This window comes from Leptonychotes weddellii, chromosome 11 (genome assembly GCF_054177405.1).
Source record: "Leptonychotes weddellii isolate Sample4059 chromosome 11, ASM5417740v2, whole genome shotgun sequence".
Taxonomy (NCBI): Eukaryota; Metazoa; Chordata; class Mammalia; order Carnivora; family Phocidae; genus Leptonychotes; species Leptonychotes weddellii.
The window spans coordinates 40,296,642-40,318,623 of record NC_138379.1 but is presented as its reverse complement, the minus strand read 5'-3'; the positions used below and the strand labels follow the sequence as shown (position 1 = coordinate 40,318,623).

General features: G+C 45.1%; 1 protein-coding gene across 3 annotated transcripts in view; it reads right to left on the bottom strand.

Moving 5' to 3' along the window:
* The window catches only part of LOC115937903 (uncharacterized), a 176,446-nt gene that overhangs the window by 31,824 nt on the left and 122,640 nt on the right, over positions 1-21,982 (bottom strand). The window contains exons 7-10 of one of the 3 annotated variants that reach the window (XM_081798613.1): positions 7,909-8,448; positions 7,604-7,821; positions 7,114-7,150; positions 6,791-6,926 (exon numbers count right to left, since the gene is read on the bottom strand). In XM_081798613.1, the coding sequence (XP_081654739.1) occupies positions 6,791-6,880 (90 nt within the window). In that variant the 5' untranslated portion in view covers positions 6,881-6,926; positions 7,114-7,150; positions 7,604-7,821; positions 7,909-8,448. The other 2 variants (XM_081798612.1, XM_081798610.1) reach the window with 2 other exon arrangements.

Below are 21,982 nucleotides of genomic sequence, written 5' to 3'. Positions count from 1 at the left end.
TATAACTCTTAAATATTTCAGCATATGATATGTGGTCCTTCATTTGTGCTCTTACCCTGGCCTCACAGTTGTAAGGGAGGGAGGCAGGCCTTGCCAGTTGCAGTACTGTTCCTGATGATCAGCTCCCCAGGTCACCTATATGAAGAAATGTGACCTTTAGCACTGCCTGTCCAGGGAGCTGCAGCCAGCTTCATTTATGGAAAAGAAAGAAAAAGCTTTCTGGTAGGGCACCTTGCTACAGCTAGACCCAGGAGCCAGGGCATCAGGACCCAGTAGCTCTCCCTCTTTCCCTTTGGGGTTAGGCCGAGGAAAGCCAGAGGGCCCCGTAGCCAAACACCATGCCAGGAATCGCTGCCTGAGGTGGCAGCCAGAGCAGAGCACTCCACCGCCCCCGGCATGCTCTGGGCATCGCCTTCAGGGTAGTTGACCTTTCTGCTGGTGAGACTCAATTGCTTAATTCCTAAATGTCATGGTGCCAGGTCAGGAGCATTTTGCTTCTACTTGCACAGCTGTGCCACAGCAAAATCCACCTCCTCGTGCCTGGGAATTTTCCCCAAGTTTTAACCCACAGGGCTCTGATCAGGTCAGCTGAGTACCTTCCCCTGAGTATAATCCTGGGGGGAGCTCTACTGCTATTTATGGTAACGCCTGTGTGTGTGGCCATTATAGGAGGTTCTGTGCCCGGCCACCCCAAATCCATTTCAAGGAGCTCTGGAGGGGTAAGGACTGGGCTTCTGGACTTGCTCCTACTGCTCACAGATTGGGATTTGTGATGGTTAACTTTTCGTGGCAGCGTGGCTAGGCTATCATGCCCAGTTGTTCGGTCAAACACCAGTCTAGATGTTGCCGTGAAGGTATTTTTTTAGATGTGATTAACATTTAAATCAGTTGACTCTGAGCAAAGTAGACTACCCTCCATAATGTGGGTAGACTTCATTTAATCAGCTGAAGGCCTGAAGAGCAGAGACTAAGATGTCCCTAAGAGGAAGGAATTCTCTTCAAGAATGCAACAGAGAAACCCTGCCTGAGTGTCTAGCCGCTGCTGTCCCAGATTCAGACTCATCTCTGCAAGAGCAACTCTTACCTGAGTCTCTGGCCCGCTGGACTGCCCTGCAGATTTCAGACTTGCCAGCCCCCATTCGGTGAACCAATGCCTTAAAATAAATACCCCCTCCATATGTGTGTGTGTGTGTGTGTGTCCTATTGGTCTGTCTCTCTATAGAACTCTGACTAATATAGAACTTAAGCATTGCATTATGGGAGTGGGCAGGGGGTACTGTACAGGGGGGCACCTAGCTTGACCAAGATAGCTTCAAATCAGATCAAAGCCCCAGTCCAAAGCCTGACAGTCAAGACCATTCTCCAGGCCCAGGAAGCCCTAGTAAGGTAGAACTTGGATTGCAAACCAGTGCCCTGGTGTAAAGCCAGGCAGGCAGAAGGGTCCGGAAGGGAGGCTGCCACCAGCTCCTGCTCAGCTCACTCGTTCTGGACAACCTGGTCACGGGGCATGGGACAGCAGGCCAACTCCAGAAGTCACCCTCTGATGAGGAGGGCGTTTCCACTGTGCCAGGCCAGGCTTCTACTGGCGGGGGGCCTTGGCAGAGCTGAGCCAGGCAGTGGCTGGTTATGAAGGCTGGCAGCTGGGGAGCACTGGAAACAGTGAGCCAGCAGAGCTGGATGGGGAGCTTGGTGAGGTTCCCAATGGCATCCACACACCATGGGCTGAGTCCAGGTCAGCTTAACCCAGAATTGCCGCCCTGTGGGTGACAACAGGGAGAAGAGCTGCAGTGAGGAGAATGATGGTTCACTCTGAGACTTGGTTTCCTCATCAGGAAAGTGGGGCTAATAATATCTCAAAGCAGCGCAACAAGAATTTAAAAGGGTGACATTTGTGTGGAAGCACCAGGGACACTGCTTGTGCCCAGCAAACGTCAAGTGTCCTTCCTCCTCTCCCAGGAAGGATGGGACATCCGCCATGAAGGATGAGGTGGGCGGGCTCTGGAGCCCTCTGTGAACCTGTGCCTGCATCTGCCTCTGTAGGGTGAGATCTGTCCCCACAGAATTACTGTGAGGACCGACCCATGTAGAGCACTTTGCAGAGTATGCCTTCAGTAAATGCTAGAAAAAGAGACCTGGGTGACCCCTGCTCTTTGGGAGGACGCAGAAACCACTGAGATATGCTTTATTTTGTCTCATAACATTGCAGGACGGAAGAGAAGGCAATAGCAATGGTACGATGTGCAGGACACTGCCAGGCCTGCTCTGGAGAACTGGGTCTGGTCAGCGTGAGTGTTGGCCTCTGGCTGAAGCCTTCGGCTTAGGATATCGCACTTTGCCACCTGTCACCCAGGCTTATTCGTCGGAGGCAGTGAGAGGACACGCTTAATGACAGACATAGCCCTGTGTGCAGACCGGGAAGGCCTGAGGCCAATTCCAAAACCACCGTCCATCCAGAGGGGGCTAGCCTGGCCAGTCCATTCTCCAGGGAGGCCTGTGGCTCTGGACAGTTGGCTTGGACCCATTTTGTCTAGCTCAGCCTAGGAGGAAGTGTCTTCTGGTACACAGAACACATTCTCTTGCCCTTCTTCAATCAACAGGTTTAGAAATCCTCCGGGTTTTGAATATGTACTGGGGAGGGGGGCAATTTAGAAGCACATCTTTCTCCTCAGGGTACATCCTGTTCAAGGACACTTCCTTCCTGATACACAAGGGCCTGGACCTGAATTGGAGAGGAGGGACTAGTCACTGGGAAAGCGAAGAGGAGAGAGAAGGGGGTGGGAAGCAGAACTCCCCGCTGAGGAAAGGGCTAAGAAACATTCTAGGGGCAGAAACAGCTAGTATCTAATTTTAAGTTATATACCTTTTCTTATTTATCCAAAATCGTCAGTGAGATCTGCTAGATGCACAATTCCACAGTGAGTTCATGTGTGTGTAAATTTAGAAAAGGGATGAGTTACACATCTGAGTAAACATGAGGCCACAGGGGATTACAGAAATCAGTCATGGAATGGGGATTCACATTCATATCCTCCAGAGCTGAAGAGACAGGGAGATCCCAACTGAAATCAAATAGGTTCCAGGTTTAGTATGATGCTCATCTCACAGAGCCCAGGTCTTGCAAATCTGCTCAATCTCATACTGGGATAAAGCTTTAAGCAGCCGCTCCCTTGCTCTCTAAGGCAGAACAGCTATGCCTAGGAACAAAGCCATTTGTCACGAATGCCTTGAGCCCGGTCTCAGCAGATGGAAATCAGACTTGGCCCTTGAAAGATGCTCCTAGGATTCCAAGGACAGCAGGCCTGGAGCAGGGCACACTAGGCCTCCTGTACCCTTTAGCTGCCTCCTTTCTTGCAACAAAGAGCTTTATTTGGACCTATCTAGACTCCCATTGTGTTACAAAGTAACTAGCAGCCAGGAATGTTGTGTGAGTTATGATGTCCCTCCCTTTGCTTCCCCATCCTACCCCTGCCCCCGCCTCTCCCCCACATACCACACCTGACACTCCCAGACCTGCTGTGGTGTGGAGAGCTGAGTACTTTCTCAGGGGCTGTTCATTTCTCACTTCCAGTTTTCAAATTAACCACACTATAGAAGTCCCCAAGGCTGTAAGGATGATAATAGTGGACAGATCTTGAATACCCTGCACATGACAGGCGCTCTGCTGGGCCTTTTGAACAGATTGTCCCACTGCATTCCTACAGTGACCCTATTCTGAGGTGCTGTTATTCCCATTTTCACAGATAAGGAAATTGATGAAATTCAGGTTCTTCTAATTATCTCCATCAGTTACTTGGCATCAGACTACATGCTTTCACTTTAATCGTTCCTGCTTTTTTTTTTTCCAAAATAATTTACTGAATACCTGCCACGTGAGTCAATATGGTAAATATTGTTACTCTTAACGATAAACCAAGCTGGAAGAACTGAAAGCATCCGGGGTCACTGAGGGCATCGTAGATTTTCCTGATGGTGCCTGAGGAGTGGATCTATGAGGAACTCTGAGTTACAAGTGGTCAGTGGTCCATTTTTCATGCGATTTCCACCCTAGACAAGATTTCTGGAATGTCACACAAACAACATTGGCCAGGAAAGAGAAGTAGAAATAGACCAGGCAGGGGCGCCTGGGTGGCTCAGTCGTTAAGCGTCTGCCTTTGGCTCAGGTCGTGATCCCAGGGTCAGGAAGTCTGCTCGCCAGGAAGCCTGCTTCTCCCTCTCCCACTTCCCCTGCTTGTATTCCCTCTCTCGCTGTGTCTCTCTCTGTCAAATAAATAAATAAAAATCTTAAAAAAAAGAAAAGAAAAGAAAAGAAATAGACCAGGCAGCCAGAAAGCCAGCAGCTTCCCAAGTTGGAGGTATTCAGTTCAAGAGAATAAAGGAAGCATTCCATTCCAAGGTGTAACTGAGTTTCTTTTTTTAGAGGCTCATTATCATGTACCAAAGCCCAGGCCACATTTCACTCTTCCCGTTACCAATCACCCTCAAGGCCCAGTCTGGGTCTGCATTTGTAGTCTTTTCCCAGTGACAGAAGACCCCAGCCCCCGTGGAGTTGGTGCCCTTGGCAGTTGGGAGGGGCAGCGCCAACCAGACAGAACTAGGGCTCTCACTCTGCCACTGAGGCTGGCCCAAAAGGGGTGGCAGAATGAGCTAGAACAGTGTCTCAAAGAGTACAGCTCTCTGAGGCTCTGTGATACTTTCCAGATGCAAGAGGCAGCCATTTCTGGGGCAATGCATGGCCAACGATTTGACCCATCACAAGGTCTGGGTGGGGGTTTGTGACAAGATCAGCTCTCTGTCTCCACTTCTGATGAGGAGGGACAGCTACCCCCTCATGTGCTTCAGGCCACTTCAAGGTGTTGAAGGATTCATGGTGGCATAAAACCAGATGCCAGAAGGCTGACGATTTTACTACAGTCTCCCTCCTCTATGTGTCAGCCAACAGATCCCTGACCTCCAAAGTCCTAAAAAGAGTCCCCCATGACTGAGCCCCCTCTGTCCCCCTCTCTCTCTCTCTCATCAGCCAGCAGTTTCTGGATCATTAGCATTCTGGATTACATTAGATTAGAAAGGCATTTCAGACAATTAGAAGTCAAAGCCATGGACCTGATGGGCCCAGCCCCAGGATGAATTAACCACACTTCCTCATCACATCTTGGGTGATCAGTTCGCTAAATGACATAATTAAGGTTTGTGACACTGGAGACTACACTCCAAGAGGTCTGTCTCTACTTACAGCCATGCTGAGCTGTATGTCACAGTGAAGTCCACTCGAGACCCTGGTTTGTGGGGGTTAAGAGCCTGGAGTCCTGAGTCATCTAGAAATATGTTTTCATCCAGATCTTATTAGCTATATGACTTTAAACAAATTACTCAACTTAATTTTTCTGCGTCTGTTTCTTCATCTGTGTGATGGTGATGGGAAAAGATTGTACTGGGAAGTCAGAAACTGGGAAGGGGCTGGGATTTTGCACTGACAACAGCCTGCTTTGCATTTTACTTAAAGAAAAATCCAAACTCCTCAGGGTTACTGACAGACCCCTGCATGATCAACTTAGCTCTACTCTTTAGCCACGCTGGCCTCCTTTCCATTCTAGAACATGTCTGACTTTTTTCCTGCTTCAGAACCTTTGCTCATGCTGCTCTCTGCCTGGAATAACCCAGATTTGGGGCATGAAAGTGACATTCTCAGAAAGTCTTTCTTGCCCCCCTTATCTAAGTGGCCTCATCCCCTCCCTCACCCCACTATTCAGTATTCATATCTTTATTTCCTTTCTAGCATTTTGGGGGTCAACAAAGTGGCCAGTTCTCAGGGACCTGCAGAGCCTAGGGAACGCACAAGATTAAAGACTGCACATATACAATGGACTATTACTCAGCCATCAGAAAGGATGAATACCCAACTTTCGCATCAACATGGATGGGACTGGAGGAGATTATGCTAAGTGAAATAAGTCAAGCAGAGAAAGTCAATTATCATATGGTTTCACTAATTTGTGGAACATAAGGAATAGCATGGAGGACGTTAGGAGAAGGAAGGGAAAAATGAATGAGGGGAAATTGGAGGGTGAGACAAACCACGAGAGACTATGGACTCCGAGAAACTGAGGGTTTTAGAGGGGAGGGGGTGGCGGGATGTGTTAGCCCAGTGATGGGTATTAAGGAGGGCATGTATTGCATGGAGCGCTGGGTGTTATACGCACACAACGAATCATGGAACACTACATCAAAAACTAATAATGTACTGTATGGTGACTAACATAGCAAAATAAAATTTAAAAAATAAATAAACAAATAAAAAGATTAAAGACCACTTTGAGGGCAGATGGGGCAGGAGGGGCCTCTTTTTAAAATGCAAACACCCTTGAGAAAGTGCAAATTAACAAACTCAACAAGTTCCTCTCATGCCCATAGGAGAAGCTTCTGGAAGGGGATTCAGGAGTATGAAAGAATGGTAGCAAAATACCCCCTCCCTAAAATAATGAATTTGAATTTTTGAGCTACACCCCAACTCCTACCCCACCCTTAAGGCACTGAACTGCAAATATGGAGTCCAAGCATTTTTAAATGGTGCTGGGTTGGACCTACAAATGTGTATTGGTGATACCCATATATTCATTTTCTTGTGGCTGCTCTAACAAACTATCATAAACCTGTGTGGTGCTTGGGGGACAGTTGAAGCCCCACTGCCTGGCTTAAAAGCACAGAAATTTATTCTCCTATGGTTCTGGGGGTTTGAAGTTCAAAAATCAGTATCACTGGGCCAAAATCAAAGGGTTGGCAGAGCCAGGCTTACCCCACAGTCGAGGAGAGAATCTGTTCCTTGCCTCTTCCAGCTTCTCGTGGATGCCGGTAGCCACCTGGCTCCAGTCTTCAAGGTCAGCATCCTCCGATCTCACTGTTTCATTTTCACATCACCTTCTCTTCTCAGCCTTTGACACCAGATGGTATCAAATATCTCTCTGCCCCTCTCTCATAAAGGTATGTGTGACTGCGTTTAGTGCCCACCCCAATAATCCAGGATAATCTCCCCATCTCAAAATCCTTTAACGCACTCACATCTCTATCTTTGCCATATAAGGTAACATTCACAGGTTCCAGGGATTAGGACATAGATACCTTGTAGGGGGCCACTTTTCAGCCAACCATACCCCAACTGGTGGAAAACAGAAAAGGAGCAACCCAGGTTATGGCACCCAGGGTTGGTTTTGGTTTTGGTTTTTGGTTTTTGGTTTGTTTTTTCTTGTTTTTTGGACTTTTTGTTTTGCTACTCAGGTTATGGCAGAGAGGGAAGGAAGAGAGAAAGTGAAACTGGGAAGCAAGAATGTGCTGGAAGCAAAGTCTGACACCAGACCTGGGAACTGGAAAGCAGGAAAGGTCTGTGCACAGGGAAAGGATGGAGGATCCACACCGTCCCAGGGTGTTCCCACCGAGGGCTGGCCTCTCGGAGCCCATGCGGAACCAAGAGGTGGCTTTGGGGGGAGTTTGAAGTCTTGGGGCTGGAGAAGCTTGGGGAGAGCCCTAGTGGAGAGGAGCATCAGCTCAGAGGATGGGACACAAATGGGCCTCTTCCAGAGTCCAGAAAATGGGTTCAATGGAGGCAGCTCACCTTGGGCCTGGATGGCAGACAGACATGGAAAACTTGTATTTGGCCTTTCTGCACATTTGACATTGCTTATCCTCCTTCTTGAACCTCTCCCTTCTGCTTCCCCTCCTGCCTCTGTAACTGCTCCCTCGGAGTCCCTTTCTTTGGCCCCAGTTGTCCACAGTAGTAACTTGCTCCTAATGATCCCACTGTGGGCTCTTCCCCCATCCTTGATTTGCTCTCTGCAAAATAAGTAGAGTGAGATGGTCAGTGTTAAAAGCACTGTGTCGGAAGCCCCACTGCCTGGGTTTCAATTCTGGCCATACCACCTCCTACGTGTGGTCTCAGACAAGTGCCTTACAGGCTCTGTCACTGAGCTTTAGAATCTCCTTGCGTGAAATGAGGACAATCAGGTTGTCTGAGGAACTGCGATAAAGCACGCAGTTAGCTGGCAGCTGGTGAACAATGTCAGCTGTCCTTGTTATTTGTTGCTCTTGTTGCCCGTTTCAGCTCTCTCCTTGTCTTCTTTGGTGTATCTGAACCCAGTGGAGGGTGCCAGATGGCCACGGTCAGCATGGGGAGGGGCAGAGCTGGAAGGGAGAGGAAGGGGAGAAAAGATGGGTGCCAAGGCTGTCCCCTGGTGGAAAATACATTTTTCTAGGGTGGTGGCAGCCAAGAGAGAAGCCGAGGCTGTGTCCCTGGGACCCAGGGGCAACAGAGAATGGCATCCCCCAACCCCCCAACACCGGTTGCCCTTCGCCCTCATCCCTCAGCTAGCCATAGCCCTTATGACCCCTGGTCTTCCTGATTTCCTGCTGGAGAGGATGGAGGGGCTCTGAACAATGCCGCACAGAGTGGAAAAACTGGACCTGTGGAGAAAGGTGAAAAGGGCAGGAATTATTTAGTTGGACAGGAGGCAGCCAAGGAGAGATTTAATAACAGTCTTTGAAGATCTGAAGGGTTATTATATAGAAATTGGTGACCAGCTGGCCCCTCTCTGCTCAGAGCACGAGGCCAAAGGAAATGAGTTTATGGTCCAGAGGAGATGCTCAGGTTAGGTATGTATGTATAAATAAATAAACATAAACAAATAAAAATAAAATAAAATAAAATAATAAAATAAAATAAAATTAAAATAAAATGAATCTTCCTGTGAGGATGGAAATGGGCCATTAAAGGAACTACAGTGGACATACGTGGTACAGCATGATGCCTGAAGGACAGGCCTCCTGAGCGCTCAGGGACGCCTCTGTCCAGGCAGTGCTCTGAGGCGCAGCAGCCCACTGGTTGGGATATGAGTGTCTTTCCCAGCTGATGCAGTGATGGCCCTTTTCCCCAACTCCCAGCCCCCATCCTGCCTCCTACCCCCAGGAACAAAATCCTAGGAATCGTGTGGAGAAAAATAGGTCATCCTATTGGGAGTGGGATGGTGGTGGACCATGCAGGTGGCCCCTTTTCTACTAATAAAAAGCAGAGTGCCCCCCAAGCACCACACAAATGCACCAGAGACTCATTATTTGCCCCTATGCTTTTCTCAGGGATGAGCTTTCTCTGTTTATGAGAAAATGGCTGTTCTGGAATGCGTGATGACAACATCAGCTACAGGTGGCTGGAGCAGGTCCCCTGGGCTCATTCATTTAACAGACATTTATGGAGTGCCTGGGTTGTGCTCAAAGGTATCAGGACTGGCAGCTTCATGAAACAGAGCAGTTACGTTTAGTGGTGAAAATCAAAGAGAACATAGATTCTAATCCAGCTCAGCGTCCTTTCTTCTCACAAACAGGACACTAGCAGAAAAGCACTGGCCTGTGTGTCTTTCTCAGAGCTGCAGTCACCCACACTTCCTAATATTTAGCCCTTACTCTCTGCTAGGCTGAGTATTTGGACACGTAGTATCTCATTTAATCTTCACGAGACCACACTGAGGTCCTGTCACCCAGGACACTGAGGTGCCTGTCCCTGGCAAAACACTAGTATTAACCTCATAGGGTTGTTGCAAGTTAAACAAGTTAAAATAGTAAAGCATGCGCCAGGTTGCTGCTGCTGATGTTGTTAAGGAGATTAAATGCTCTGTCCAAGTTTACTCAGCTTCTAAGGCAGAGCCGGGCCTCTCTGACACCAAAATCCATGAGCTTTCCATCCACTCACCACACATGGAGGCACCACACACTGCAGGCAAAAGTACAGACTCTGAGGGTTAGAAAAACAAACCCAGTTTTGACGTCCAGCTCTGCCAGTTTCCAGCAAGGTGATCTTGGGCAAGTCACTTTGCCTCTCTGAACTTTAGTTTATGAATCTATAAATGGGGATAATAATAGGACCCACCTCCATGTTAGTTTTGAGGATTAAGTGCCATTGGATGTGAAAGCTCTCAGTAAGTGCTTAATGCACTTAATTATTATTACTCTCATCAGGCATTGAAAGGGCAAACAAAGACATAATTCACCAAAAAGGAACGCTAAGCTGGCAAAGAGGAGATATACTGCTTTGGGCTTCAGATCATCCTGGAGACCCCCTTCTAACACACTGTTGATAATACTGTCAAGGGGTGGCTTTTTGTAAGTGAAGATTTCACCAGAATGTATGTTTCATTCTCTTTAAAACCATAAAATTGGCTTAAAAATCCCTGAGTGTCCTGGGAAGAGAACTCCGGGTAGATCTGGGGCACCGGGGCAGCTCAGTCCGTTGAGCATCTGACTCTTGGTTTCGGGTCAGGTCCTGGTGGTAGGATTGGGCCACACCAGGCTCCATGCTCAACAGAGAGTCTGCTTGAGATTTTCTCCCTCTCCCTCTGCCCCTCCCCCCGATCGCACACTCTCTCATTCTCCCTCTCCAAAATAAAACAAATAAGTTAAAAAAAAAAAAAAAAAAGGAACTCTGGGTAGATTGACAACAGTTCCAGAGGCTTCAGATCTAACGCGGCAGAGCAGCCGACACAGCTGGGCAGTGGTGCAGTTTCTATGTTGAGGGTCAGAAGTGGATGTTAATGCTGCAACCTGTCTGGGGCTGCTAAGAGCCCCATGCACCCCATATGTGCTTGACACATGCCTACATCTAGAAACCAGGAGACAGAGACAAGGTTGAGAGTCAGGAATACACGGGGGTGGGTTCAAAGACTTCAGCTGCTATTGCAAGAAATAAGCTGGCTTCTGTTGTCTTTCAGCTGAGTTGCTCTACTGAGACTCCTTTGAGTCACATTCTATGTTTTAATTCTACACTTGCTTTGGAGGGTAAATACCAATGACCCGCTACTAGAACCCCTTGCAATAAATATCATTTTATTGCAAATGGCAGATCCCTTGCTCAAAGAATAGGCAAGAACCAAAGGACAAAGTAGAATCCCCTCTAGAGCAGGGTGGCTGGCCTCAGCCAGAAACCCAGTGACCATCCAGGGCCTTGTAAGAGCGAACACTTACATAGCACTTACCATATTCCTGGCACTATCTGAAGTGCTTTGCATATATTAACTCATTTGATCCTCACAGCAAACCTATGAAGTTAGTAATATAATCATCTTCATTCTACATATGGGGAAACTGAGGCACAGAGAGACTAATAACTAGCCCAAGATTAAATAGCCAGTAATCTGCTGAGCCTCAATTTGAACATAAGCATCTGGTCCCAGAATTTCTGTTCTTGACCTATGAACTATATTCAGATCTCTCCTTTCGTGCAGGAGCATGGACATATATGACTGAGACCTCAGAGCCCCTAAAGGAATCTGAAGCAGCAGTTGGGGGTGGGAGTGTGAAAGATGACAGGTGTGGGCATTACATTAGGAACTGAGTGCTAGAATCTGCTTTTTTCTTTTCATGTTCTTTTTTTAGTGATGGTGGGGGTGGTGTTGGTTGGTTGGTTGCTTATCAATTGCTAGTTTCACCTCTCAAAAGGGTATTTATTCCTAGATGCAAGTCTAAGGATGGAGCTTGGAGTGATTTTTTCAGCCAGCTGACAAGCTAGCAAGCATCCCAAAGACCCAGGGTCAGTGACAGCAATAGCAGGATAAGTCCATTGTTGCATCTGGGGTATGTCAGATCTCATGAACTATGAGGGTCCATGTGGCCCTGTCAGGGGCGCGAGGCTGTGTCCAGCAAAAGGTGACCACCACTGAGCTCCAATTAGAGCATGAGCCTTGGTGGTAACTCCTCCCCTCAGTGTAGCCATGGCGACCCCAGGACTCAGACTGACAAAACATTATCAGGGAAGGATTTGGACAGAAGGTGGATGGAAGAGTAGACAAGGGAAAGAGAAGTCAAAGAAATGGTGATTCTAGGTGTGTGTGGATCAGGGGCATTCCTGGTTGAGACCCCAGACAACTCTGACATCCCCAGGGCTGTGTTCTTGGCTCAGTCCGTCTAGAATCCTATCTACTAGAGTTGACCGTCACTTGGCTACCCAGAGGTCCGAGTTCAATCCCAAGACTATCAGGGGCACCTGTGGAAGTTCCTAAAAGCTTCACCTAAGCCTGTGAAAATTATGTTACCTATAGCCTAAGGCACCCATCTCCCACCACCTAAGAAACCAAGCTTACTCAAGGTCTCTTAGCTCACAAAAGGAAGCAGTGCAGGGTCTTTTGTTTCTCCCAGGTGGAGCCCACATCAGGCTTTTCAACAGGACCATTTCTAGGCACACCATTGAGTCATAGAGGTCCAGGGAAGGAGAGCCTCTTCTCCCCACAAAGGTATAAAGGTGGCTGGTACGAGCACTAGCAGAGATGCAGTGCTGGGGAGAGCCAAGAAAGGAGGAGTCAGCCTTTGTACTGGGCCTTGAGGGGAAGTGGTACCAAGTGAGCACCACCTGATCAGATCACACACTGACCATAAACAACCAACCGGGTTGTACTGGCACATTCCAGCCCAGGCCTAGAGGAAGGAACCTTCATAGACAAACAGTTTCCAGCATTATTTTCTGGTTGTTCTGTGCATGCATCCTATCTTTCCCTACCACCCCAACAAGTCCTTGAGCTATTAAAGAACCTGTCATAGGAGATGATATTTTAAACATTTATCTCAAAAAGTAACAATTAGTCACATTGACTGATGGCTTGGCTAATGAAGTGGGAGAATTAGCTGGAGGTTGTTAGTGAACTATGTGACTCATCATCTCCACTTATCAGCTACCCACCCTCCCCCGACCAATGGAAGCAGGAGAATCTACAAGGAAGAAAGACATGAATTAGTACCAGCTCAGAGCTTCTAAGCACCAGCTCAGAGCCAGGCCCATTGTCCACATCATCTTGCTTACTCTATACAACCCCCTTGAGATGGAACTGTTGCAGTTACAAGGGGAAAAGCAGGTACGGAGCTCTATGTTCCTGGAGAAGACTTCTTAGGGGATTTGTGTCATGTTGGTGAATTCTTAGCATAATTATTTTGAGGTTCATCCACATTGTAGCATGTTATCAGTACTTCATTCCTTTTTTAATTAATTATTTTTCTATTTCAAATTACATTTGTATTTTTTCTTTCTTTTTTTATAGACACTTTTTAAAATTTAAATTCAATTTAAATTGCTTCGAGTCCTGATATCCTTAGCCTTACAGGCTCAGAAACCTCACCAGGTCACAACAAAGAGCAGGCCCATTTCTCAGGGGCAGCCTAATGGGAACCAGGCTCAAGAATAGATGCTGAGGCACCTGGGTGGCTCAGTTGGTTAAGCTTCTGCCTTCAGCTCAGGTCATGATCCCAGGGTTCTGGGATTGAACCCCACATCAGGCTCCCTGTTCATCGGGGAGCCTGCTTCTCCCTCTTCCCCCTGCTTGTGCTCTCTCTCTCAAATAAATAATTAAAATCTTAAAAAAAAAAAAAAAAAAAGAACAGTTGCTAACATGGCCATGGCAATGAGCAATGCATCTATCACATGGACCTGAACAGTGCATTGTCTCTCTATGGATATTGGAAGCCAACTTACTCACCAATGGCCACACGGTGAGTGTGGAATCAGAAGAGGGGTGGCTAATGGGGAGTTCGCAGTAGTGCTCAGAGGACTCTGTAATTTCAGTTCCTCTGCTAAGTCTTAGCTCGGGAGTCACCCTCTACTGGAAGCCTCCCCATCCCCACCCTCCATCCCCGATACCAAGGCTGGGCCAACACGCCCCCTCTATGCTCCCAGAATGTATAGTCCTCCCATGGCCCCAGCTACACTATTTAACAATCTTCACTAACCACGCTAACAGTCTGCCCTGCTGCCTATCATGCTCCTTTGAGGCAAGGAGGGTGCCTTCTTCCTACGTTGTCCCCTTCACCTGCCATATAGAGGGCGCTGTGCTATTGGAGACACTAAGATACAAATCTAAATCTTTGGGCCAGGACTCTCTCCTAACTGGGCAGTGCCTGAGAGTCTGCCAACTCTGAGTCTTTCTCCAGGCTGCATGCTGACCTTCGCCTTCTGTTTGTTCTCCAAACAGTACATATACTGCTGTGGGTTTGTTTCCTACCAGCAAAATTATAATCACACACCAGTCTCACCTTTCCAAGACTATACCCAGTCTTCTCGACTGAGGTTTATATATCCCCAGCCACAAAGTCAGACCCACAGCATCTCCTGGGTCCTTCTGCTTGTAACTTCTACTGTACATGCAGAGTTTGGTATTTTGTTCTCAGAGGGCAACTAAAATATCTAACGATAGGGGAGTGGTTAAATAAACCATATCTCCTTACAATGGCTTATTGTGCAGCCAACACAGTGACGTTTTAATGACCCCAAGGAATGCTTATTCTATGATATTATGGGGAGAAGAAGTACATCATGTGTATATCATGTGATGTTAGCTATGTGAGTAAAGGCATAAAATACTGGAAAGATTTATTTAACTGTTAAAAGGAGCTACTTCTACCTGGTGGCATAACAGTTGACTCCCTCCCTTTCTCTTGATGCCTTTCTGTGCTTCCCAATCTATAATAAGCATTATGTTACTTTTATAGTTAAGTAAAACAATAAGCTTCAAAGAAAAAATTCCTGAGTAGAACATTAACCATTTCTCTAAAAATGTATTGCTATTTAATTATGTATCCTCTAATGATTTTTTTTTTTTTTTGGTAGGTCATAGAGAAACTGGATTATAAAAAGGCCTCCTCCCTCCCATATCCCAGGCAGAGGAGGTGGCCCAGTGTGTCTAGAAATGGAGGCTAGCCGCCCAGGCTTGCCTCCCTTCCCCACCACCACCCTCTCGACCAGAAGCTTTCCTGGGGCACCCTGGTTAAGATGCGCTGCAACCCTGTCAGCATGGGGAACATGCTGTCCAATGGCAATGTATAAAAATGGAAAGATACACATGCTCCTTTCATCAAAGGATTAGGTAGTTGCCGACATGACTTCAAATCCTTTCCAATGATTATATGATGCTTCAACCATATCTCTCCTATGTAGGTACCATTTAAAAAAATTTTACCTCATTTTACTGAGGTAAGATTCACATAACATAAAATTAACCATTTGAAAGTGAACAATTCAGTGGCATTCAGTACAGTGTTGTCTGACCACCTCTATCTAGTTCCAAAACCCCATACTATAAAACAGTTGCTCTCCATTCCCCTCTCCCCCCAACCCCTGGCAACCACCAATCTGTGCCTGTCTGTATGGATTTATTATTCTGGATATTTCATATAAATGGTATCATACAATATGTGACTTTTTTTATTATGTTCAGTTAGCCACCATATAGTACATCATTAGTTTGGTTTTTTTTTAAAGATTTTTTATTTATTTATTTGACAGAGAGAGACATAGTGAGAGCAGGAACACAAGCAGGGGGAGTGGGAGAAGGAGAAGCAGGCTTCCCGCCGAGCAGGGAGCCCGATGTGGGGCTCGATCCCAGGACCCTGGGATCATGACCTGAGCCAAAGGCAGACGCTTAACGACTGAGCCACCCAGGCGCCCCACATCATTAGTTTTTGAGATAGTGTTCAATGATTCATTAGTTGTGACATTTTGAGTCTGGTTTCTTAGCATAATTATTTTGAGGTTCATCCACATTGTAGCATGTTATCAGTACTTCATTCCTTTTTTAATTAATTATTTTTCTATTTCAAATTACATTTGTATTTTTTCTTTTTTTATAGACACTTTTTAAAATTTAGATTCAGTTAATTAACATACAATGTATTATGAGTTTCAGATGTAGAGGTCAGTGATTCATCAGTCTTATGAAATACCCAGTGCTCATTACATCCCATGACCTCCTTAATGTCTATCACCCACTTACCCCATCCCTTCACCCCCTACTCCAGCAACCCTCACAGTTTCTTTCCTATGATTAAGAGTCTCTTATGGTTTGTCTCCCTCTCTGATTTCATCTTGTTTTATTTTTCCCTCCCTTCCCCTTGATCCTCTGTTTTGTTTCTTAAATTCCACGTGAGTGAAATCATATGATAATTGTCTTTCTCTGATTGACTTATTTTGCTTAGCATAATACGCTCTAGTTCCACCCATGTTGTGGCAAATGACAAGATTTCAGGGTGCCTGGGTGGCTCAGTCGGTTGAGCATCTGCCTTCGGCTCAAGTCATGATCCCAGGGTCCTGGGATTGAGTCCCGCATTGGGCTCCCTGATTAGTGGGGAGTCTGCTTCTCCCTCTACCCCCGAACCCCTGCTCGTGATATCTCTCTCTCACTCTCTCTCTCAAATAAATAAATAAAATCTTTTTGAAAAAGACAAGATTTCATTGTTTTTGATGACTAATATTCATATATATATATACACATATATATATATACCATATCTATAATATATATATACCATATCGTCTTTATCCACTCATCTGTCATTGGACATCTGGGCTCTTTCCATATTTTGGCTATTGTGGACATTGCTGCTATAAACATTGGGGTGCAGGTGCCCCTTCAAATCACTGTTTGTATCCTTTGGATAAATACCTAGAATTGCAATAGTTGGGTTGTAGGGTAGCTCTATTGTCAACCATACTGTTTTCCAGAGTGGATGTACCAGCTTGCATTCCCACCAACAGTGTAAAAGGGTTCCCCTTTCTCCACATCCTCTCCAACATCTGTCATTTCCTGGCTTGTTAATTTTAGCCATTCTGACTGGAGCGAGGTGCTATCTCATTATGGTTTTGATTTGTATTCCCCCATGCCAAGTGATGTTGAGCATTTTTTCATGTCTGTTGGCCATTTGTATGTCTTCCTTAGAAAAATGTTTGTTCATGTCTTCTGCCCATTTCTTGATTGGATGATTAGGTTTTTGGGTGTTGAGTTTGATATGTTCTTTATAGATTTTGGATACCAGCCCTTTATCTGATGATAAGACATTCGCAAATATCTTCTCCCATTCTGTTGATTGTCTTTTGGTTTTGTCGACTCTTTCCTTTGCTGTGCAAAAGTTTTTATATTGATGAAGTCCCAATAGTCCATTTTGCCTTTGTTTCCCTTGCCTTTGGAGATGTGTCTAGCAAGAAGTTACAGTGGCCAAGGTCACAGAAATTGCTGCCTGTATTCTCCTCTAGGATTCCAACGGATTCTTGTCTCACAATTAGGTCTTTCATCCATTTTGATTTCTACTTTTGTGTATGGCGTAAGAGAATGGTCCAGTTTCATTCTTCTGCATGTGGCTGTCCAACTTTCCCAACACTATTTGCTGAAGAGACTGTCTTTTTTCCATTGAATATTCTTTCCTGCTTTGTCAAAGATTAGTTGACCATATAGTTGAGGGTCCGTTTCTGGGTTCTCTATTTTATTCCACTGATCGGTGTGTCTGTTTTTTGTGCCAGTACCATACTGTCTTGATGATTACAGCTTTGTGTTACAGCTTGAAGTCTAGAACTGTGATGCCACCAGCTTTGGTTTTCTTTTTCAACATTCCCTGGGCTATTCGGGGTCTTTTCTGGTTCCATACAAATTAAGATTATTTGTTCCAGCTCTGTGAAAAAAGTTGATGGTATTTTGATAGGGATTGCATTGAATGTATTGAGTGTTCTAGGTAGCATAGACATTTTAACAATATTTATTCTCCTAATCCATGAGCAGGGAACGTTTCCCATTCCTTCATGTCTTCCTCAATTTCTTTCATGAGTGTTTTATAGTTTTCTGAGTACAGATCCTTTGCCTCTTTGGTTAGGTTTATTCCTAGGTATCTTATGGTTTGGGATGCAATTGTAAATGGGATTGACTCCTTAATTTCTCTTTCTTCAGTCTCATTGTTAGTGTGTACAAATGCAACTGATTTCTGTGCATTGATTTTATATCCTGCCACTTTGCTGAATTCCTATATGAGCTCTAGCAATTTTGGGGTGGAGTCTTTTGTGTTTTCCACATACAGTATCATGTCATCTGTGAAGAGTGAGAGTCTGACTTCTTCTTTGCCGATTTGGATGCCTTTTATTTCTTTCTGTTGTCTGATTGCTAAGGCTAGGACTTCTACTACTATATTGAACAACAGTGGTGAGAGTGTACATCCCTGGCGCGTTCCTGACCTTAAGGGAAAAGCTCTCAGATTTTCCCCATTGAGAATGATATTTGCTGCGGGCTTTTTGAATATGGCTTATGATATTGAAGCATGTTCCCTCTATCCCTACACTGTGAAGAGTTTTAATCAAGAAAGGATGCTGTATTTGGTCAAATGCTTTTTCTGCATCTATTGAGAGGATCATATGGTTCTTGTCCTTCTTTTTATTAATGTAGTGTATCACATTGATTGATTTGCAGATGTTGAGCCATCCTTGCAGCCCAGGAAAAAATCCCACTTGGTCACGGTGAATAATCCTTTTAATGTACTGTTGGATCCTATTGGCTAGTATTTTGGTGAGAATTTTTGCATCCATATTCATCAGGGATGTTGGTGTGTAATTCTCCTTTTTGGTAGGGTCTTTGTCTGGTTTTCGGATCAAGGTAATGCTGGCATCATAGAAAGAGTTTGGAAATTTTCCTTCCATTTCTATTTTTTTGAAACAGCTTCAGAAGAATAGGTATTAATTCTTCTTTACATGTTTGGTAGAATTCCCCTAAGAAGCCATCCAGCCCTGGACTCTTGTTGGGAGATTTTTGATGACTCCTTCAATATCCTTGCTGGTTATGGGTCTGTTCAGGTTTTCTATTTCTTCCTGGTTCAGTTTCGGTAGTTTATACATCTCTAGGAATGCTTCCATTTCTTCCAGATTGTCTAATTTGCTGGCATATAGTTGCTCATAATATGTTCTTATAATTGTATTTCTTGGGTGTTGGTTGTGATCTCTCCTCTTTCATTCATGATTTTATTTATTTGGGTCCTTTCTCTTTTCTTTTTGATAGGCTTGCCCAGGGGCTTATTGATCTTATTAATCCTTTCAAAGAACCAGCTTCTAGTTTCGTTGACCTGTTCTATTGTTCTTTTGGTTTCTGTTTCCTTTATTTCTGCTCTAATCTTTATTAAGTCTCTTCTCCTGCTGGGTTTAGGCTTTATTTGCTATTCTTTCTCCAGCTCTTTTAGGTGTAAGTTTAGCTTGTGTATTTGAGCCTTTTCTAATTTTTTGAGCGAGACTTGTATTGCTCTGTACTTCCCTCCTAGGATCATCTTCGCTGTATCTGAAAGGTTTTGAACAGTTGTGTTTTCATGTTCATTTGTTTCCATGAATTTTTTAAATTCTTCTTTAATTTCCTGGTTGACCCATTCATTCTTTAGTAGAATGCTCTTTAGCCCCCATGTATTTGAGTTCTTTCCAAATTTCCTCTTGTGATTGAGTTGCAGTCTGAAAGCACTGTGGTCTGAAAATATGCAGGGAATGATCCCAATCTTTTGGTACCGTTTGAGACCTGATTTGTGACCCAGGATGTGATCTCTTCTGGAGAATGTTCCATGTGCACTCGAGAAGAATGTATATTCTATTGCTTTAGGATGGAATGCTCTATATATATCTGTGAAGTCCATCTGGTCCAGTGTGTCATTCAAAGCCCTTGTTTCCTTGTTGATCTTCTGCTTAGATGATCTGTCCATTGCAGTGAGTGGGGTGTTAATGTCTCCTACTATTACTTTATTATTATCAATGTGTTTCTTTAATTTTGTTATTAATTGATTTATATAATTGGCTGCTCCCATGTTAGGGGCATAAATATTTAAAATTGTGAGATCTTCTTGTTGGATAGACCCTTTAATTATGATATAGTGTCTTTCCTCATCTTTTATTACAGTCTTTGGTTTATTTTTTTTTTTTCACTTTTTTAAAAAGATTTATTTATTTATTTTTATTTTTAAATTTTTTTTATTATGTTATGTTAGTCACCATACAGTACATCATTAGTTTTTGATGTAGTGTTCCATGATTCATTGTTTGCATATAGCACCCAGTGCTCCATGCAATACATGCCCTCCTTAATACCCATCACTGGGTTAACCCATCCCTCCACCCCCTTCCCCTCTAAAACCCTCAGTTTGTTTCTCGGAGTCCATAGTCTCTCATGGCTCATCTTCCCCTCCGATTTCCCCCTCTTCAGTCTTTGGTTTAAAATCTAATTTGTCTGAATGTAGTGATCCAAAGGGGCACATGCACTCCAATGTTTATAGCAGCAATGTCCACAATAGCCAAACTATGGAAAGAAGATGTGGTATATATACAATGGAATATTATGCAGCCATCAAAAAAATGAAATCTTGCCATTTGCAATGACGTGGATGGAACTAAAGGGTATTATGCTAAGCAAAATAAGTCAATCATGAGAAAGACAATTATCATATGATCTCACTGATATGTGGAATTTGAGAAACAAGACAGAGGATCATAGGGGAAGGGAGGGAAAAATGAAAAAAGACAAAACCAGAGAGGGAGATAAACCATAAGAGACTCAATCTCAGGAAGCAAACTGAGGGTTGCTGGAGTGGAAGGGGGATGAGACGGATGGGGTGGCTGAGTGATGGACATTGGGAAGGTATGTGCTATGGTGAGCGCTGTGAATTGTGTAAGACTGATGAATCACAGACTTGTACCCCTGAAACAAATAATACATTATGTGTTAATAAAAAAATAAAAAGTTCTACTTCAAATAAATAAATAAATAAAATAAAATCTAATTTATCTGATATAAGGATTGCTACCCCCAGCTTTCTTCTGATGTCCTTTAGCATGATAAATCATTCTCCACCCCATCACTTTCAGTCTGGAGGTGTCTTTGGGTCTAAAATGAGTCTCTTGGAGGGGGGAAAGATGGCGGAGGAGTAGGGGACCCTATTTCAACTGGTCCCCAGAATTGAGCTGGATATCTACCAGACCACTCTGAGCACCCATGAAACCAGCCTGAGATGTAAGAAGATCTGGATCTCTACAAACAGAATATCACAGGCGGTTGGTTTTGAGGTACAAAGTGGGGAGCCGTGATTCCACGGGCAGATATCGGAGGATAAATGGCAGCGGGAGGGTGCCTGGCCATGGCGATCCTACACCGCCAGTGAGCAACAGCCTCGCGTGCTGGGGACGGGCACAGACTCACAGACTGGTAGCGGCGGGGAAAGGACGTTAGGGCAGCCCCTGGGGCGGAAACCCGGAGCGGCGGGGTCACACACTCGAACTGGGGGCGGCTGGCAGTTTTAGAAACACAAAGGGCAGAGACGTGCTCCGACCTGGAGGCAGGACTGGGGGCGCTGCGGAGGGGTGCACAACCCAGGACGCTGCAGTTTATAGCAGCACGGACAGAAACGGAGACAGGGTGGCCTGGAGAGCTCACTGAAGAACAGACTGAGGTCTCTCTGCTCTGAGGCAGAGGGTTGGAAACGGTCTCTTCTGCTCTGACTTGCGGAAGAGATGCGGAAAGCCGCCAGAGAACAAAAGCCCCCAAAACTGATTCCTGTTGAGCCCATCCCCCGCCACAGGGGGGCAGGGCAACTCCGCCCAAACAGGGTTGCCTGAGTAACAGCATGGCAGGCCCCTCCTGCAGAAGACAGGCTGGAAAACAAGAGGCCAGCAAACCTAAGGTCCCAAGAAAACAGGTGCATCTTGCTTGGGTTCTGGTCAATAATTTGGACTCTATACATTCCCTCAAGCACCCATCAAAAGAATGACTAGGAGGAAGAGCCCCCAAAATAGAAAAGACTCAGAGATTATAACTTGTGCTGCTGATTTACAAATGGATGCAGATATAACCAAGATGCGGAGATGGAATTCAGGCTAGCAATTGTGAAGACAATGGCTAGAATGGAGAAATCAATCAATGGCAACATAGAGTCTCTAAGGGCAGAAATGAAAGGTGAATTGGCAGAACTTAAAAATGCTATCAATGAAATCCAATCCAATCTAGATAATCTAACAGCTAGGGTAACTGAGGCAGAAGAGCGAATAAGTGACCTGGAAGACAATATAATATATAAAAAGGGAAAAGAGGAGGCCAGGGAAAAACAACTCAGAATCCATGAAAATAGAATCAGAGAAATAAGTGACACCATGAGGCGTTCCAATGTCAGAATAACTGGAATCCCGGAGGGAGTGGAG